The 21,793-nt window shown below is 35.3% G+C and overlaps 1 protein-coding gene across 3 annotated transcripts in view; it reads left to right on the forward strand.

The window, feature by feature from the left end:
• USH2A (usherin) overlaps nucleotides 1-21,793 on the forward strand; it is a 416,419-nt gene that overhangs the window by 146,508 nt on the left and 248,118 nt on the right. For all 3 annotated transcript variants that reach the window (XM_083828188.1, XM_083828190.1, XM_083828189.1), the window contains exons 22-24: nucleotides 14,114-14,244; nucleotides 20,891-21,017; nucleotides 21,410-21,511. In XM_083828188.1, coding sequence (XP_083684314.1) covers nucleotides 14,114-14,244; nucleotides 20,891-21,017; nucleotides 21,410-21,511 — 360 coding nt within the window. The remainder of the gene's footprint in view (nucleotides 1-14,113; nucleotides 14,245-20,890; nucleotides 21,018-21,409; nucleotides 21,512-21,793) is intronic.

The raw sequence follows: 21,793 nt of genomic DNA on the forward strand, positions 1-21,793 counted from the left end.
ATCTTATTTTGTACATTTTCAACTCATTCAGTGACTTTCTGCTGAGACAGGGAGGGAGGGGAGAATCTACACAAATTACAATCTTTGTTCCCATCAACCTTCAGAACCGGATGAACAAAACAAAGGCTAGACTGACAGGTACAGCTATCCCAGGTAATACCTTTTGAGTCAGAAACAAATTAAGTGAATTATGAAACTGAGAGAACTTTGTTGGGAAGATTCAAGGGGGTGGTGGAGGATAAGTGTATTTGAAAAAGCCTACCATTGGGAAGACCTATCGCATTGTAGAAGGAAAGGAGAAATTTGTTTTAGGATGAAAGTCAACACTTCCGTGAAAGTTTTGGCACTATTCAGAGTGAAGTCATTTACAATGAATTTACACATTTAATTGTAATATTTTGGAGGTTTTATTCAGTATTTTTAAAACATGAAATGTATTATAAGAACATTGCCTCTACACTCTTGCTTTCAAATATAGGTGTTTCTCCCTCTATTATTTTCCCACCTTTAGGATTCTTTCATCTTTTTCCTGCTGTTTTATATTTTTCTGACCCAAATTGTTCCAATTCAGTGATCAGAATATTCTGATTTGACCCACTTACCCCAAAACCATATTAGATCATCAAATTAGCATCATTAATTTTCAAAAAATTAAGCTATTCCTATACGAACTTGGTTGTGCTACTGAGCTGTATGTGCTAAGAGGGGGGAAATGAACAGAATGGGAATACTGGGTGAAGCAAAGACTGAATGATTGTTTTTATGCCAGACCTTCTGCCTTTCACATAGGCAGGGAAGGACCAGGGAAATGTCAGAAGTGGAAATTAGGGCAGCACAGTACTCCTGCAGATTGCAAAATGACCGCCAACTGCAGCCAGCCCCAGAAATGGCCAACACTTGAGGTTGCTTTGAGATGTACTGTGTTCCTGGCTTTATAAACCATGGACTGAAATTTTCCTTAGAGCCTCAGTGTACGTACTGGGCATTATGGGAGGAAATGTGCTAATAGTTCACAAGCAGTCCCTCCCCAGAGCTCTTGCTATGGGACAGGGCTGAGATGGGTGCCCAAAGCTTTGGGCTACTCTGTAGTCAGGCTTGGTAGTCCGATACTTCCTTTCTACAGCAGCCTAGGATTCAGATTAATCAGGGTCTCTGTGCCCAAAAGCCCCGCTGTCAGCTGCTTAAGGCAGCAGCAGCAGCGTTCTTGCACTGAAATAGCTGAGAGTCACATGCTGTGCAAGAACCCTTGGCCAGCTTTCCTCTAAGGCTAGGCCATTTTACACTAGAATGTCTTGCTGCTACAATCACACCATTTCACCCTTTTACTAGCAAAATACAGTTTCGATTTTTTTAAATTTTATTTTTGTTATTATTATAATATATATATAATATATATAATATTATAATGTTATATAATGTTATGTAATATTATAATGTTATATAATATTGTTTATTATTGTTGTTGTTGTTATTATTATTATTTAAAGTTTTTTTATTTTTTATTCAGTGTTTTTAACTGCATCTATGAATAAGGTTTAGTTAATAGACTTCTACTGGTAGGGATGAGGCAAGTTATTTTTTTTTCCACTTTCCCATACACTGGCCTAGCTCCACAAGCAAAACTTCAGGATAATCAGTGGGAGTAAGGTAAGTTGTCTGCCATTTGAATAAAAGAGGAATATAAAGCATCATACTTCTTAGTAATTTTGTATGCCCAATCACCCATTTTTTTAATTTAATGTGTTACAATATTTTAAACATGATTTTCTGTGTTGCAGAAACCCTCTTTTCTTGGGAGAAAGCTATACAGAGAAAAAAAAATCAATGAATTTAACAGCAGCAGAAGAGAGATTTCCTTATCATCATTCAGAATTAGTCATGTATTCTGTAATCACTCATGTTTTAAGCAATAATGTAAAAATCAACAGAAAGGCCGGCTACAGCAAAGTAGTCTTTAATTCAAGAATCTCTTAAAGAATTAAAATTCTGAAAAATGACATAAGATCAATCAATAACTGCCTGAAAATATCACAATATATTGAGGCTAAATGATGTCATGCTATGTTAAAGAAATTGTTAAGGGAAGTATTTTCATTATTGTACTTATTTCTTTGCTTATATTAATAAAATTGGTTGAATATTAATCTTTACATCTCTCTTGTGCATTAGGAAGACAAAGTTGATAGTGTCTGCCCTAAAGAGTTTACGGTCCAAATGTAAGACAGGATCGATTACAGATGTGTAGAAAGCAGTGAAAGGATATTTTATGAAAGTTACTGTTTTAATCCCAGTGCCTCGGCAGTTCAATTTATTCCTTGTTTAGTGTTGCAAATTAACTTACATTGGGCAAACAGAATTATGATAGTATTTAGAAAATGTGCACTATATCAGTTAATTTCCTGTCATTATAAGCTTTTTATATTGCTCACTTTCTTATTTACCTCTAAATTTGAATCTTTGTGTAAATTGTGTCCTTTATTTAAGCCCTCATAGGTTGAGTTGTATGCCTGTTTATACCATTGAAATGTCTTTATTCATGCTTTTTCCTGGATCACCATTTCTACTGACTATGCCAATGTAGTTCAGAGTAGCTTATTCGGAGATATAATTTCCTCTGAGTATGGAGATACAATTTTCTCTGAGTATTGATGAGATTCATGAGAAAATAATGAACTCCTTACCATTTGTGGAAAAACAGTGAAACACCAACAGATTCAACTTTGTGTATCTGTTGGCCTCTTACATTTTCATGTGCATGCTGACACACAGGAAAAATCTCAGCCCCTGGGTAGGAGGAAGACATTACCTCTGAGTTCCACTAGTGCTGGCATTATTTTGTACTGTCCCAGTTGCGCAGGTAAGTGGCTGCAAGAAGGACCAAGCATAAGCCTGGCTGTATCTATCTCCTGCAAGGCGTATTTGTCACATTAGTGTTATTACTGGATGTAGTACAAGAGTTTTTTTTCATGCTCTGAATGTTGCTGTATTACTTTCCTAAAAAACAGTGGCAGGTGGGAGGATTGAGTTGTATTTATCAAAGTGTTTCCTAGTTAGTGATTATTCAGCTGATAGATAAATGGTATTTTGATACCACACTAGTTTTGTTTTATGCTTCTCTCTTGTATTGTACTTAACTCTTATATTGAGTGCAGCATTTTGATTCTTGGGAATAAGCCAGGCTGCAAATTGATGAAGCAACCTCCACAGCTGGTTTACTCCACTGGGTCATGTTTTCTGTGACACATTCTTTACAGAAGCTAGGCAGAGAAGAGTGGTGAATTCAGTGAATATGACCTAATGTATGATTACGAACAAGAAATCCACTCTTTGATTATTGGGCCACATACCTATGGTGACACACCATGAAAGCAAAAGGAAATGATAATAGCTGATGCTGAACAACTGCTACAGGTGGTTTTACCTGTAGTAGAACTGCCCCAGTTCTGTTTTCAAAAGCACACCAGGGACTGTGACTGCTATATACATGATAAATTCTTCCTTGGGAAACATTAGTGACAGTAAGCAGGGGTCATACAATTTGCAAAAGTTATTTCTAAGGTAAAATTGCTAGATTTCATTGATTCCCATGCAGTCCTTCTTTCTGTCTTCTGCATATTTTAGATTGTGGGTAGTTGTTTACTTTTACAGTACCAAACAGAGCTATCATGTTAGCTTCATACTATTGCCTTTCATGCCTCTAATCACATGGCCATGTAAAGAGAGCAAGGCCAAGGCTATCTTTCAGGATTGTGGCTAACTACATACAGTGCAAGAGAAGATGGACTGAACTTTTCTCTTTCCATTCTGTTCTGATCTGTAACGGCAATGGTTTGTTTCACTGAAGCCAAATGTGAAGTGTTGAAGCAAGTGTTAGGTGGTGTTTCAGTGCCTGTGGATCATTATTTAAGTAAAATAGCCTGTGTAAGCACTGCAAAGTGTTTTGATGCTTTCAATGAGTGTTTTATGCCAAACTCCCTTAAGAACTTAACTTTACAGAATCTGCAGTTCCTAAGTGCAAAGGCACAGGGATAGCATAACAAAACATAGGGGCATATTACTATTTTGTAGCGGGATCTGCTACGTTTTTAAGGTGTATTTCTATTGGGTGGCAAATATCTTTGAAGGCAATGAATGAACCTTCACAGTAACCTAAACTGATGGAGATTGAGGGTGTTCACTGTCAGCTGGTATATCATGACTGTTCTAGCACACTGCAGATGTGAGAAAAGTGACTTTGTTTATATATAAAATTTGCAGCTAATTATTCCATTCAAACTTTCTCTAGACTTAGTTCCTGCAAATAAAAACATTTTTAGTATTCTTCTTGGAGAAGTCATTATGTCAAGAATAGTCAGGAGAAATACTGCAGCAAATATTATGAGGTGAAAATGTTATATATTCATTTCAGTTAGTTCTTCATTATTTAAAATATTACCATTTGGTAATTTTATTGTAGTTCATTGGTATAGCTTAAAACTTATCATTAACTTGCATATGTTTTTACCTTTTTTTTTTCCTTTCTCCCATTTCTGCCGTGGTTAGTATTTGTTGCTGAGTTTGTAACTTGAAACCGCTTTCTGCTGTTTGCTTTGTGGTGTTGTACTTGTTTCTGAAAGTTTTTTCTTCCCTGTCACATTTCCATTTTCATCCTGTAGTATTACCGAGACACTCATTAGCTTATTTTAATTATTTTTTTTTCCATATGTACTCTAATCAATAAGCTTCCTCACTTGCTGCAGGGTTTATACCTTATTGTACTTCCAGCTTCTATGATGCTGTGTGATTGCATTCTGCCTTGGCTAGCGCACTGTTGTCTAAATTTTCAGTGTTTCAGATCATTACACTGACTTTAATTTTGATGTATTTGCATTTTACTCAGTTCTAGTCATACTCTTTTCCCTTGATCAGTTAAATTACTCTCTGTGCAGTGCTACATTTGTACTACTGCTGGAAATACTAACTAAAGACTTATAATTGAAGTGCTATTTACAACTACTGACCTCCAGCTCATTTCTGATTTCTCTGTGATGTTGACCTTTTATAGATTGCGTAGTTGTAAATCTTTGAAGCGATTCTTCTTGTCATCATATTTCTAGTAATTATGCTTTGCATTGCATTAACACGTAGAAGCCTCTCCCACCTTACCCTTGTTGCATAAGATGACCTTTTTTATGCACTAATTCACACACGGGTAACAGAAAACAGTCCTTTCTCTAAAGAATTTATCCTGAAATGAAGATGAATGCTTGCCTCTATTTCCATACTTTCAATATCAAAGTTTGAAGTCAGGAAATTGGTCATAGAAGACTCGGTCTTAGAAACTATTTTCTAACAAAAATCTGAGTCTGTTGACCTTCGTTTCAGCCTATGTAAAGGTAAATAAATAAATAAGGATTACAGATATTATTTGAGAGAGACCCCATTTTGAGTAAAGTTTTCTCAAATTTTGTTGGACGATTACATCAATTAAAGCATTAGCTGAAAATTGGGCTGATGATGCTTCTTTACATATATTTCACTTCAATAAAAGCAACACAGAAACCTTTAGCTGATCCTTACCCCAAGCAGTACTTGATTCTTGGAATTTCAGGCTCACAATTATTTTTTCTACTCTGGTAGCTACACTCTGAAAAAATAATGTTTGGTTGTATGCTTGTTGTATACCATTGCCATGCACACATGGAAGACATTTCTGAATTCTGTTCCTAGACTTGCTTAATGAATTTGTTTCAGGGCACTAATTTCTTTAATGATTGTATTGCTTTAAACTTGTTTGTAAACAACTGGATGTTGACTCTAATGGCAGGGGAATGCTAACAGGTAATGGTATCATCTACATCTCAGGTTTCACCCTGATCTCTTGTATGTTTTCCTGAGGTCCTCATTTATTTATTTAGATAAATATGGGAAGTCAGTGTCCAGTGCCTTTTGTGTGTTGCTAAACTCTCAGATAATTCTTATGTCAGTGTTTTGCAAATCATCGTAATTTTATTTATCTTTTTATTAGGAAAACGGTGAAGTGTCTGTGGAAATTTGTGACTTCTTCCATTTTAATTTCTTCGAATGCTGTCTTGTGTATTGATAACATGTTGGGAAGCTTCCCCTCTCCCTATCTGTTTTTCCTAGAGACTTCTCCTATCCTTTTATTGCGTTCTCTTCCCTGCTTACTAAGTGCAGTAATCCATTCTTTTTCGTTGTTTCTTCATATGAGAGTATTTTCATGCCATGATCAATCTTGCTCTGAGCAGACTTATTATTTTAATTTTTTTTGGATAAATATAAAATCTTAAATGCATTAAGTATGGTTTGTTATTATTTTCTGGGGTGTAAAGAACTGGCTGGATAATTCTGTAATAGCCCAGTTAGTTCTAAACTGTTTGCAGCTATTGACGTGCAGAGTAATATTAATATAGACTGAGAATCTGCTCTTTAGGGAAGTCTTGTAATGTCCTGCATAATATGTAGTATTCAGAGAAGGTGGGTATAGTAGTTTTTCTCAAATGAAGTTAAATGCCTAATGTTTAGGTAATTCTTCTGAGTATATATGGACATTTTGCTAATTTAATATTTATTCAAGTGTATGGAGAACAAATCAGTAATGAAGTTTTCAAACATTACAGAACCTTACGCAAGGGATATTGGCCACCATTCTTCAGGAAGGAACGTGGAGGTGGGGGAGTTAAATGATGGCTCTTGGGTCACATAGCTCAGTTAATGGCTGGTTACAGACTCAAGGCCCCCTGATTTTGAATCTTGTGATTTAACCAGTAGGTATCACGCTACACCTGAAAGAAGAAAACATCACTCCATAAGTGAGGGGAGAAAGTGCAACTAATACATCAAATCTTATCAAATGACTTTAAACTTAGTTTTCTTTTCACCAAGGTTTGCTGTAAATCTTTCTTGCTAGGGAGCAGAAAGACTGGTGTCCTTGCAAAAAGGAGAAGATTGATTTACTGTATTTATATGGAACCAGCAGAGTCTTATGAGTATGTAATAATGAATTAGAATCCTATGGCTTTTACTTCTGTGTAATACTTCAGAAGACCTTAAAGACTAGAATATGTTAGTAGGAGTTCATACAATAGAAACGTATAAACAAATGTGTCTTCTGCACAGAATAACAGCATAAAAAATCTTTTAGTATGTGCTGTGTTCTTATTCTTCAAATACTCTAATTGATTGTTCATTGGGCTCAGTCAGCCAAAAGTGGAGAGAAACTTTGTACAGACATCATTAGTTTTTCTCCATTTAAAGATTAATCATGAAGAGCTCTGGCTCTTTAATTCTGTAATTTGTATATTTAATGGGCTGCTGCAGAATCTATGACAGTAATTAGCATAGCCTGAAAACTCATTAATACGCAACAACATGATTAATGCAGCATTAATGCAAACATGACTGAAGTTATTTGGGTTATGTAGTAAGAAGATTAAAGCTAAAATGTCCTGTTTGTTTTACCACTAGTGGGTATAATGGGGTAGCAAGCAAAATAAGAAAAAACAGGTATCAAATTAGTCCTTTTAGTGTAAAAGAGATGCTCGTTTCTCATCAAGAGGATTTAGGGTTTTGCCTGATAGTAGGTTTCCACAAGAAGTGCAACGAATTTCCCCCTTTCAGTCATCATATTCTGTATTTATACTTGTTCAACCTTTGAGGCTGACTTAGTTTTTTTGGCAATTTGAGGTGTTAAGAGTATGTATAAAAGAATAAGTCTTCAAATTGTGTCATTCTTCAACTTAAACTTTTGCAAAATATTGCTTTTCGGTGGAAAGAGTTTTAAAAACAACTGATTTCTAGCTTCTGTTTTTACTATCATTACAAAAGAAAAGGGGCTGCTGGACACAGTTATAGTTTGGAAAAACTTTGAGATTTTTTTTTTTGTGTGTGTTTGCATGTACATATGTGTGCGCATATGCATAAGTCTGTATGTGTATGACTTCTAAGTATGTATTTTAAATTTCTACAAAAAACAAAGCAACTTAAAAATGGACAGCATTTACTTGACTGATAAAGTTATCAGTTTAACATTTGTGATGATGAACTTCAAAAATACATTCAAATACATTAAGATAATGATAGAATATGGAGCCTGTTCCTATACTCAGGACAACAAAAGATGGACAGATTTGGAAGATTACTTTCCACCTTTTCTGAATAAAATACAGAAACCTATAGGCCATCATGTATTCTGGTAAGCTCCCTACATTCAGCAGAGGTTTTTCATGATCATGTCTAGGAATGTGTCTGCTGAGCTCTTTCATCTCCTCCAATTCTCTTGTCTGTTACGTGAAAATAGGTTTTCTATTTTTATAAGGCCTCTCTCCTTATTTTTTTTTGAAACATGTATTTTCTGATGAAAAATATATTTTTAAAAATATATTTTAGCTATGGTAATATGTATCATGCAGAATCTCTCTCGCAAAGAATGAATAATGGCTAAATATTAATTCAATGGAAGTGTATAGTAGCATAAAAGGTGGTATGGTTTCATTAAATATGCGCTAACTGAAACCAGAATCGAACAATTTATTGAACTAATTTCCAGTTAGCTGAGCGTTTTACTCATCTATCTCCCCTCCAGTTAAAAAGGAATTGTTTTACAAGTTCTGTGGGAAAATTTACTTTGATTAGGCAAAAGCATTGCTATGCAGTCTTAGTGTTAAGGAAGTGCTTAAAGTTTGTCATCCTGAAGGAGTGGTGAGAGCCTAGTGTTGCAGTCAAACATTTTATATACAACATCTATTAATTTTAGGTGTCATTATGTGCAAACAAGGGCTGTAATAAGCATGAATGGATCACTTTATTTGCCAAAACTTTCTGTTCCTTTGTTTGGAATGTATAATTATTTAATTATTTATACCATTTCATTTAACAATATAAGCAGAATGGAAACACAAATTGGGTTTCTTGGAGAAATTGCACTGAAAATACATGTTTCACAGATGATGCAAAATTCATTTCTAATAATGGTTTGTGATTTTACAAATACTAAGATTTTTTTCCCCTCCCCTCCCCTCCCCTCCCCTCCCCTCCCCTCCCCTCCCCTCCCCTCCCCTCCCCTCCCCTCCCCTCCTCCAATGTAAATTGTTTTCCTTTTATAATTTCTTAGGTCCACAAAGAAAATGTCCATAATACTCTAGGGTATTAATTATTATTATTACTTTTTAATCTTATACATTTGGGTTGGGATTTGATAGATCTATGAAAAGTTACCTAACAGTATTCTTGCTGACAGCTTCAAGGTTGGACATATGTTTTGTAGAATCATAGAATGGTTTCAATTGGAAGGGACCTTAAAGACCATCCAGTTCCAACCCCCTGCCATTGCAGGGACACCTCCGTCCAGACCAGGCTGCCCAAAGCCCCATCCAGCCTAGCCTTTGAAACACTTCCAGGGATGGGGCATCCACATCTTCTCTGGGCAACCCGTTCCAGTGCCTCACCACCCCCACAGTAAATAATTTCTTCCTAATGTCTAATCTAAATCTACCCTCTTTGTTTAAAGCCATTACTCCATGTCCTGTCACTTCACTCTCTGATAAAGAGTCCCTCCCCAGCTTATCTGTAGGCCCCCTTTAAATATCAGAAGGCTGCTGTAAGTTCTCTGTCTATATGGCTGTTCTTGACAGTTTTGGACAGGTTTGCTTACGCATTTTTATATAGTTTTTTGTGAAGTGGCATGGGACTGTTGAGCCTTGTAGCAGCTTCTAAGTATTTGTTGCATATAAGAACTTGTATATATTGGCTCTTTTGAGCTGGACGCCAAACATTCAGTTGTAGAGAAAGGTACATTACAGGTGCTTTAGCTGAGTACATAGGACAGAAATGAATGTAATTTAATTATAACTAAAGCTATTCTGACAGCTTCTCCAGTTGTGGCTGTAATTTCAAATGGATTTAAGATTTTATTTGAATGATGTACATGGGTGTTTAATTTGTACTAGTGAATTTTTTTTATTTTTTTTTACCTCAGAAATGATAACAGCATCTTGTGAACCAGTCATTTTTGTTGCATAAAGAGGCATATTAAGTGAATTCTTCAGTTGCAATTCAAGATTCAGTTGATTAAAAATACATTTGTATTGTGCCCCACAGCTGGTCATGTTTTACACCCAATATTTTATACCGAGGCTGAGATGCAGCTTCTGTATGTGACAAATTACAGAAGTAATTGTAATATCATTGTTTCATTTAATTTCAATTATGTTTATATTTATCTATTATATTAAACATTAAAATTAAGGCTTTAGAAATGCATACCGAAGACAAGTCTTTGAGAAACTTTCTTGCAAAATCTATCCCCCAAAATAATGGGAAGTTTTACTGATGATCCACTGTGGTTTTCAAGTTCTTTGGAACTTCACATTTTCAAATGAAAGCTTTCTGTGGTCAGGTTAAGGAAGACCAATTTTCAATGCTCAGTGTCGATAAGGTGGAAAAATTACTGAAACTGAATGACATACTGACATACCCTTAGATATTAGGAGTCTTGAACAGGATTTCCAGCTTTGGACTTCACACTCAAAATGAAACAACCTGGACTGGAGAAATGTTTTCAGACTTTTTTTTTTTTTTTTTAATTAGGATACTTCTGATAAAAGTATTGATTTCATAAGTTTTTATATTCCATTGAAAAACAGGCTTTAAAATAATCCAGTCATGTTTAAGATACGTTTCTTCAAATTCTTCTCCTGTGCTGTGGTGTTTTTTACAGCTGGCATATTTTTTTCCTCAAACCAAGGGTCTGCAAAGTTTGCAGAATTTAGTCAGTGAGACACCAGCTTGCATAGTATTTGATTTCTCCATTTTACTCACTTCTAGAAATAGAGGAAAGTACTAATAGAAGGCATAGAAGTACTTAGAGATTATATGAACTTCCTTATCTCACGAGAAACTCCAAAGATACCTGAATTTCAAGGAGTAAAAATTCTGAATTCTGCAATAGGTGACAAATAAAGTTAGAAGAATTTGCTTTATATGAATGAAAATTAAGATTTCTGACTCATCAAAATTTATAAGAAACAATGGCAGTTCTATAGGTGGGAATTCAGGTTTTGTAAGCCTCTTCTTCAATATCCAAAGGAGAAAGAGTGCTCCTGTATATCATTTAAAAACTTCAAGAACTACTGCAACTTTACTGTTATGACCCATATAATTCATTTTTTCTAACACTCGATATTATAAAATATTGGTGTTTTTATGGAAACTCAGTTATGTCCTTTGTAGATGTCCTTCTGAATTAGGTGTAAGGAAGCATCTTTTGGTCTTCCGAAATGTCTTTTGCAGATTGACAAAAATACTGGCAGCTTGTTAAATTAGCCGTGCTTTCCAGTGTGGGATTATAGGCCGGCCATCAGTCAGCCCCTACAGCAGATGATGATACTGATAGAACCCCAAAGAACAGCAGTAGTGATTTCTGAGCCAGGCAAAGCTACAATCCCTCTCTTTTCCTTACGTACGGATACTGTTTATTTATTTATTTTATTTTTATTATTTAATTTGCTTGGTGTTAGTTGCACACAATTGATCTTGTAGGCATTTTAATAGCATGACTGATTTTCATTTTCTAAGAGAGAATGTTTCATGTGTGTGAGAAGGCACTTGTTTATTGTGAGGGTGGCAGAGCACTGGAATGGGTTGCACAGAGAGGTTGTAGAGTCTCCGTCTCTGGAGATATTCAAAACCCTCCTGGATGCCATCCTGTGCAATGTGCTCTAGGTGATCCTGCTCGGCAGGGGAGGGTAGACTAAATGATTTTCAGAGGTCCCTTCCAACGTCAACCATTCTGTGATTGTGTGCATGATATTGTATTACATAAATTACATAAATGTGCTTAAGAAATAGGGTCAAAGGATATTTTTTATGGGTATAGATAATTAACAAGCATGATCTACTATGAATGTGCATCAGAATTATATATATAAATTTATATTTATATTTGTAATAGATGTTGTCTATAAAAACAATTTTCATCATTTGCTATTTTCTGCCTGGCAAAAATGGTGAAATGTGTGTGAAAAGACCAAGCAGTATGATAGTTCAGTAAATGCCAATAGACTACACTGTTCTGTAAAAAGCATTTTACACAGAAATGTCATGGAATTGTATAGTTTATGAATGAAGTAGCGTTACTGGAACATTTCTGGATATAGTAGAGAGGTGTTTTTTTTTCCTCCTCTCACTAGGGCTTTCACTGCTTTCTTCCAAGTCACCCAACAACTTCATGATTTTACAAGACAATATTTTCTTTTTACCATGAATGAGCACTAGAAATTTTGCTCCATCTTTTTCCACCTATCCCTTGCTGAAATGGAAAGAGAGAAAGGAATCACGCTCTAGCAGGATGGATTTGATTGGGAATTTGAGAAACATTTGCTTCCACTTTGTTCTGGAGATGTCGATATTGTGACAACTGTGGGATGAGGGGTGAAAAAAAAGGGATAAGAAATAAGTTTGTATAAAGTGGTGAGAGAGAAATATGGAAATAAATGGACCAGGTGGATAAATAAAGATATAGCATGAAGATGATACAGTTAGAACCATTTTTATATCATGGTACACACTGTATTTTGATCTTGTCAGATAAATAAAGGGCTCTGCAAGGAGATGTCTTTGTGTTAACACTAACTCCAGGGAGTTAGCAGACTCTTTATGGTACTTATCTGATTTGTAGCAGCTCTTGGTTATTTTCCTATCTGTTCAATAAAGGGGTGGATCTTAAATTTTGCTAAATAATTCTGTGCTGCATCACAGGCTGATCACCTGCCTAGTTGCATTTGGAATCTATAGTCAGTTTTACCTTACCATTGCTGTTCAAAATTGTTGTTTATTTATAAGAATATATATGGATTGTGAGATAAAACTGTAATGTAATGTAGAAAATATATGGAGTATATCACCCAGTATTCACTAAAGGAATTATTCTAGTGTTTCTTTAAATGTAGAATGTATGTTCCATATTATACTTTTGAAGTTGAGACAAAAAGATAGATGTTTCTATTGCTGCCTTTCTGTTTCCCTATGCAAAAAAAATAGTGGAGTAAAAGCACAGATCACTCCTCCACCATACACTGTCTGGTTTTGTACATTAGAAAAATTGTGCCACAATGGGCCTATGGTTTTGTAGTTTTCTGATTTGTTTCTGTCAGATGATTTTCTAGGAGATAGCTTAAAAAGGAAGGCATTATAGTCATAAAAGGTTGGTGGCTATCCAAAACTTGTTTATTCATAGTTGTCCTTTTCAAAACGGGATACATCATTTATAAGTTCTTTCATTAATGTGTCCTTAGGTTGTTACTGAGAAAGTTTATACTGTGGACAGCAATATGTAGGAGCTGTTTAATTGGCTTATTTTTCTTTTTTTTTTTTTTTTGGTATTTTATTTGTAGGAAAAAAAAAGAATAATTGTTTTATTCTATGCCACTTGAATGAAATTTCATGTGTTGAGGTAACATTTTATCAGGAGCCAAATGGAGACTATTGATAATGATCTGGAAAGTTCTTAATTAAGCATAGTTCATCAATTATTCCTTGGGATATTCCCAATTTTTATTAAAGCTTTTTCTTTTCCAGGTGTTATTTGTGCACTTAGGTGCTATCATGTATAAATATACAAAGAAATACATAGATACATGTATCTTGGAACCAAAAAAACCTTTATTCTTAGAAACACTTCAGTTTAGTAACCTCATTCCTTCTTTACTGATAGAAATGTTAGGGTGCATGTTGAAATCAAAATGTAAAATTTCCTGTTCTTCAAATATTAGAATAAGATTCTAATATTTAGAATAAGATTCTAATATTTGATTCTAATATTTGAATTATATTTTCTTAAGAAAGCATGAGTCATGGTTATATCTTTTTATTTTTTTTACCGATGAGTAAGAGCTCTGAAATCATTGAAGTTTCTCTCAAAGATTGATTCAGTCTGGATTATGAGAATTTCTCCTACAATGACTAACAGAGGTTTTAGGTAGACAAAACTTCCATACCAAGCTTTTAGTTTGTCATTTTACTGCTGGTTTTAAGTCAACTTTTGTTTGTAATTACACTGTCAAAACAGATAAAAATAATTTTTGGTATTAACTGTCTGCTTGCTTTTTCTAACCAGGTATTAAAGTGAAATTTAGAACCCAGGAACCTGATGGTTTAATTTTTTTCTCTGCATCACCTGGGAATCAAGAGGAATATATTGCACTTCAACTGAGGAGTGGGCGTCCTTACTTTCTCTTTGATCCACAGGTACACCAAAAAACAAGATTCTTTACCTACTTATCTATTTATTTATTTAAAATGGTTCAAGTTAACTGGCTCTTCAGAGCCCTTAGTTAACTGGAGATTTTGGGGAAAGAAACATTAAAACACTAAAGTCTTTCTCCTTTTTTGTTACATTTACCACAATTCACAGCTTTATTTTTGCTTTTTTTTTTTTTTTTGGCCAGTACCATCAAACATCACTACAACTTAAAGTAGCAATATATCAAACAGCTAGAAAGAACAAGTTTTTGAATTAGTAAATAAAGGTTTTATATTTTTTAGTCATTCATTCCTAAGCCTCCTATCTTGAGACTGTCTTTCCCTACTGACTTCTTATTGCTATCAATGTGATGGAAGTAGTCTCTGACTTCCAGCAATAATGACTAGAGCAAAGACAAAAGAAATCAGAGAAATATCAAATAAATTCTACAAAAATTAAAAATAAGATCACATTCCTTGCATTTCTATTTGGGTATTTTCTGTTTTCTGTGTACTACAAAAGTGTATCTTCTCATGAATAATTACAAAGTTGGTTATATTTCATAAATCATAGAATCTGTGAGCAATTATGAGATTTTTCTAATGATACTGACAGAATTTGCTATCATATGTATCCATTTACATGCGCCATTTCTGTAGAGTTACAGCTGCTCCAGTGTTGCTGGAGGGCTGGGTCACTTTATCACCCACATCTTCAGTCATGCCTAATTATGTGGTTGGCATTGTGTCTATTGCTCCAGGAGTTGAATAGAAACGTTTAACAGTATAAAAAGGTGTGGATTTAGAGATGTTACAGTCCACTTTGCTTCCTGAGCTGACATGGAACAGGCACTGGTGCTCCATGAACATGCAGAAGCGGTGTGCAGCAATAAACCTTTTCTTCAGAAACGGACAATCTGTAGAGGAGGCATGGTGCTGCCCGAAGGCTAGTGTGAGATGGATGTCGTGACAGGGAGCCAATGGATTGGAGAGAGCCTAAAACTAAATCTGTATTCATCTTTCATATTTTAAGCATGTCTTTTATGGTGGCTATAGCATTCTTAAGAATGAATGAAAGATGGAACTAAAACTGTTGGGCAATGGCTTTATGCAGACTACTTAGTTCTGGTTTGAGAGTGATGATCAGATCTGAATTTTTAGTTTCTTATGTCCATCCATCTTCTAGAGCATATCTCCTTTTTTTCCTGTTCTCCTTTCTATGGGACTGCCTTCTGTCTTGCTGGTTTACTTCTTCCTACTCGGAAGGATAGACTGATGGTGCTGTGGTCTCTAGTGCTGGGATTGGCAAAGGGTGGAGGAAGCACTTGGGGATGCCTTTTTTTTTACCCACAGAGGAGCTTAGAATTGGATCTGAATTTTTGTTATCTTGTCCTGTGCTTTCTGCTCTCACTTGTAATTTCTCTGAAAATGTTTTCTCACGAAACTGGTTCTTTGGGCCAGTGCTGTCTTCCCTTCTCTGACAGTTCTGGGTTTCAGCATTTCTGACACCAATTCAAGCTGCTTCTATGGTTTGCTGAGCTCAGCCCGTAGCTGATTTGTCACTTGAGATGAGCCACTTCCGAGAGCTTCCTGTTTTTACATAAGGGAGAATCACTGCTAATGCCTCTACTGCTTCCAGATTTGTTTTTGTACCATCCTCTTGGGGAACAGTTAAAACATGTATTCTTCATGGAAATGAGGAAGAGATGTCTGTGAACGCTTTCCTTTGAAACAGATGAAGAGACAGAGGAAGGGAGCTCATTTCCAAGGTCTTATCAAAAGGACTGTAGAGGTCAGTCTTCTACTGACATATTTGTACTGGAGTTTTAGTACTGTAATTTTGTCATGTATTACTGTGGTAGTGTCCAAAGTTTTCTTTTTGGATTAGGATTGAATTATAGTTGGTGTTGTAGGAGCACAAATACATCAAACTTTATTCTCATGCATTTAGGTCCCATAATGGTTGCTTTACAGCCTTCTGGAAATGACAGTTCCAATTAGCCACATGGGGTCTTTCCACAGTGCATGAACAAGTCTGGTCTCTAACGGTTCCAGGAAGATCTGCGATAAGGAGTTCTTTCTCCTCGTTTGCTATGTAACTAGTGGCAAATACTGAGAGAAAAGGCAAGGAATTTCTATGCTCGAGGATTCAAACTAGATTCACAAAGGGCATTTAAACACCTAAATCTTGGTAATTTCATAACTTTGTCTCAGTTCTTTAGCCTCTTTTCTCTACTTGGATTTATAGTTACAAACCTAGATATAGCCAAGAAAGACCTTTTCCTTATAGTTATGGTAGTGCATATATACTGACAGGAAGAACGCATAAAGGTCCCTGGCTTTCTTGTGCTTAATTCTTCCTCTCCACTGAATCTGTGCAGTGTTCAGGAAGAATGCCATGATTGCCTTGTTCAAAGATACTAGTGCATTCCTATTGCTACTGAAGACATGGTGTAGTCTTTTCTGTGACTGCATCAAATTGACACCTTGTAGTGATCCTATGGCCAATTAATGCAACCAAGGTTTTCTCTGTCATTGACAACTAATGGGTTCCTAGGTAGCAGTGAAAATTCTTGTTCATGTTTTGTATTATTAAACCTAATTCCGTTTCAGTGTGCCAGCCCTTAACATTCTTGTTGCAAGGATATTCAAATCTTTCTACATATTAATGAAGTCTTTCAAGTTTGCGTCCTCAGCAAGTTTCATGGGATAACCCTGCTTTTTAAGCTGCAGCCCTCTAGGAAATAATAGTGATTGAACCTTGTGAATTTTATTAAATAACCTTCCTCCAACTCAGTTGTTCCTTTCTCAATATAACTGACTGTTGTCATCTCTTCTGCCATCTTCCTGTCCATGCAACAAGCCTCTGTAGCTTCTTGAATGTAAGTAACTGCTTACTATTATTTCCTATTCCTATTGTATGATGTCAGATATCACGTTCCATAGCAATTCTCATTCCTTCATTTGTGTATCGCTGTTTGCATTAGAATGCAAATGTTTTAATTGCTTCTTATCAACATCATGAGGTTTCTTAACCAGGTTATATGCATCTTTTTCTCTAATTACAGTCATGACATATATGATAAACATTTATGGCCCTACCTTTGTACACTTCTATTAAAAAGTACAAAAATTCTTTTGATGACATCCATGTCTGCTGTTTTTTATCTATAGCAGTTTGGTGTAATAGTCTGTGCTCCATTACGGCTGTGCCCTGTCACAGGTTAATTATCTTTACCCCGAGTCCCTTTCAGCATTCTTGTATGTATCTTTGCTCATGATAAGCAGTGCATTCTCTCTTCACTGTATGTGCTCCGGGGATAGTCCCGCCAACTCTTCTTAGTGGGAAATTTTCAGAAGCCTAACTTGTTCTTCCCTAAGTGTGAATTTCAAGTATTTGTCCTGTCTATTCATACTTCTCTAAACTTTATGTACACTATCGTTCATCTAATCTGACCATCTGTTTTGTCTTTCTTTTATGTTGTCTGTTTGCTCTTCTCCTTTCTTATTCCTTTGTTGTCATTCTTTGTTGGCTTCTACTCATTTTCCAGGAGGCATGAGTTTCTTTTCTAACTGATCCCTACCTTGGTCTTGTCTGCATAGTTACATTGTTCCACAGACCGTCCTCTAAGCTTGGTGCTTCTGCAAACCTTCAGCTGTCTGTGGAGTTTCTTCTCATCATAATTTCTTTAAACCTACCGCTGAATTTATAGTTGTGTTTCACAAGCTGCAGGTAATTTGTTCCTTTTTTTTTCTTCTTCCCCAGAGAAGCACTGAATATGTTATACAAAGTGAAATCACTAACAGTGGAAATTTAATGCTAATCTGAAATACGTTTTTCCTAGTGATTTAGGACAGTCTTCTGAAGAGAGTGTATCAGGATTCCTCTCCCAGTATGGAGGAAATTTAATCCAGCTCTTCTTTTAGAAGATGATCTATTTACTAAATTTGCCAGCAAAAAGAGGAATACGAGTTTCTTTTCTTATTTCCTGTTCAAAGTGGTAGATGGAGTCTGAGGATGAGCTGTTATTCAAGGAAAAAAAGGAAGATCGAGAATACCTAGCTATGAATCCTAACTGTGTCTTGCTGCCTGGCACTGGCAAAACTTCAGTACTCATTTACTTTCTCTCTGGTAGGAATTTGACCATTGAAAAAACCCGACTGGCAGAATTCTGTTTATGTTACGACTTTGCCACCTAGCCAGTATTTTTGAGAATCCATATTTGTGATCTTGTTTTTTTGTGTACATGTTTTCATGAATGTAAACATCAGCATGAAGAGCCACAGAGATTCCAATTTATTTATATACTACTGAGAGCTGCTAAAAATTAAGACTTACTGTATGGCTCAGCAAAATAATCCAGATTTGGTTCCCTATTTGTGTCAAAATGCATAACCCGCCATTTCACAACAGGATATTTGAGTATTATCGCAGAGTTACCCAGGTGGTTCTCAGTAAAATGTCAGAGACCTTCAATGCAGTGCATTCTGAATCCTGAACACAGTCTTTTTTTCTTCCTTTTTTTTTTTCTTCTTCCTGAAATTAAGCACAGGTTAGCACATATGGTTGTGTGGTCCCAGATTGAAATGATCACAAATAAATGTGGTTTCTAATGTATAAAACTATTAATGCTCTAGACTGTTGCCAAACATAATATGAAGAACCACTTATTCAGGCACCTGATCTTTAGAATGCAGCATCGTTTGTAACAATTTTAACGCTAACTAAGTACACTTTGATGAGACAGCATTTAATAAAATGCTCATTAATTTCATCATTAGCAAGGGTATGCTAAGAAGTAAGCCAGTTTCTTATGTCACGCCCAATTAGCATCCTATGCTAGTAATCCCATTAGTATTGTTGAATTCACTAATGGAAAAACTAATGGGCATGCTACCAGGGCACATTAATTGGGCATGACACCAGTTCTGGTTTTAATTATTAAACTACGATAATGAAATGTGTGTTTGTAAAATATTAAAATGTTGAAACAGAAGAGAAGACAATAAAAAATAGTACATGAAAGAGTGCATATTAGAATGATTAGAACGTAAGGATATATAACTTTGTATTGTTATCATGGGATGGAGGATTGCTGTACAAACTGTCTTAATACCAAGCCATTGGCTGAATGGAGTGGGAAACATGCTGTAAATGTTCACGGAAAGTACTTTCTTCTGTAATTACGTACATATGTACATATCTTATGTATTTTCATATATAGGATACATGGTGAGTTCACGATTAAAAATGTATAATAAAATACATGCAGTATTTATAAATGTATGTGATGACAAGCGATTTCTCTTAGATGCACGTCACTTCAAAGGCACAATACTTTTCAACAACGCCTTTAAAATATTAATACAATCAGTGATTATTTTTATTAACAGGTTTTCTTCATATGCATAACTCTAAAGTCCTTGTGCCAGAAAGAGTACTAGATGATCTGAGAAAAAAAATAAAATAAAGAAAAATCTGAGCTTTGGAAAAAGATTTGGAAAATGTTTAGAAATTGTTTTTGTTAAGCTTGTCAAGCTATGAAATAACTACAAAAATTGCAGTTCTTTAATATCATATAGTGCCTGTGCAACATAATGCTTTTATGTGGTTACCTGGTACATAGAACAAATTTATTTTGTGAATTCAACTGAATAACACTGAGTTACCATGTGGTTAAAGTATGATATAAAGTTCTGAGAGAATATTACTGAGATTACTGGGAAGATTGAACACATTTTGGATGTGAATCCCAGGAAAATTCTTGAAATTAAGTAAATTCAAATATTGATTAAAAAAAATATGCATTGTTTTGATGGTTTACAGCCTTGAGATTTGGTTTGACATCTGCATCTGTTATTTTCCTCTTACTCAGCAATCCAGAAAAGATTTTTCTGTGTTTTGTCACGGTCATCTCTATATTCAGCCCCTTATGTCATTATATATTTTTTTGTTTTAATAAAACCAGGGAAAAAAATTAAAACCACTTTTACAGTCTGTATGTGTACAAGCTTGTACTGTAAAAGCATCCTCATTAATTACCTTCTAGATTATTTTTTTTCTGAATCTCATGGTATGACCTTTTTCTTCATAAATGTACTATACCCTCCCACCCAAAACTTCAGTTCCTTTTGATACCAGGTTAACAGAGATGACACGCTTCTTCATACATCACTACAAATGCTCCTCTGTTCTGAGTCACTTCCAATAGACAGGCTCTGCAGTCAACAATCCTAATGTGAAGGTGCTTTCTCTGAACTGAACAGCACATTGAATCATATCCATCAAATATACAACCATAGCAATCCATGAAGTAGTTAAATAGAAACTTCATTAAAGAAAAAATCAGAAATCTGTGTGACATTACCCTCAATATTTGTCTCATCCTTGTTTTTATCATGGGAATGACACAGGGTTTTCTGTTTTTGATAGAAACTGGACTGGATCCTTCACTCCTTATGTATTTGAGGAGATTAATTTGGTGGGGGAATCAGTTATAAATATCATTCAGTATTCCAAAAGAAGCTACACAGAAGACCTTTGTCTTTATTTTCTGGATGTTAATATACCACAGTGGTATGAAGAGTTAAGGTATAAATCTAAATCTTACTACCTTCCTGTTCTAACTTGGATTCTCCTGTTAATAAAAAGGGATCTGCAGTAGCAGTCACACCAACTAATGATGGTGGAAAAGAGTACAATGATAACAGTTGGCACCAAATAATTGCTACAAGAATTCAAGCTCTGGGAAACATCACAGTGGATGGGCAGTACACAGGTAATCAATCCAGATTTGCTTCATTATTTTGGTACTACTTGGGTTGTTGCTCACTTGCTTACTTTCTCACTACTTGTGTGCATCCATACAACAAAAAATTCACTCAGTTTTTTAACAAAATAGCTACTCTTTTGTCAATGCATCTGAAGTATGTGTCTGCTGTGAATCTGATAATGTAATACTAGGAATGAGAAGTCTGCTTTTTTATGCTCGTGAATGTATGATTGTGTTGATGCTCTTTTGTGAAATAGAATTGTAAATATTTCCAGGATATGTATGGGGAAATATTAGGAAATGTTCTACATTAGCATCTTTTATCCAATGTCAATATTCCATTGAGCTGAAAATCTGCTGAAAGTATAAACACAAGAATCTTGACCAATTTTGTTTAGGTTCTTCCTTAGCTGCTAGTGGCAGTACCATTATTGGAGAGAACACTGGAGTTTTTGTTGGAGGAATTCCACAGGGTTATTCTATTGTAAGAAGGGATGTAGGTGAGTATGACTGTGGTCTATGTAATATGGTGTACCCGGAATCCTAGACAGTGGCACTGACTTAACTGCCTTTGCAGTAGTGTGGGCTGTATTGACATTGTGCCAGGAACATGAGGACCATACTTAATTGCATAATCATTTACATAATTATTTGGTAAAAAATAAGCCTATACAATTTGTTTACTTCTACATGTTTGGGATAGAATGAAATATCTGTATATCTGTTTTAATCAGCGATGAAGCAATGTTACATCTAATAAGGTCTGTGTACATTTTAATGAA

This window comes from Anser anser, assembly GCF_964211835.1.
Source record: "Anser anser genome assembly, chromosome: 3".
Classification (NCBI taxonomy): Eukaryota; Metazoa; Chordata; class Aves; order Anseriformes; family Anatidae; genus Anser; species Anser anser.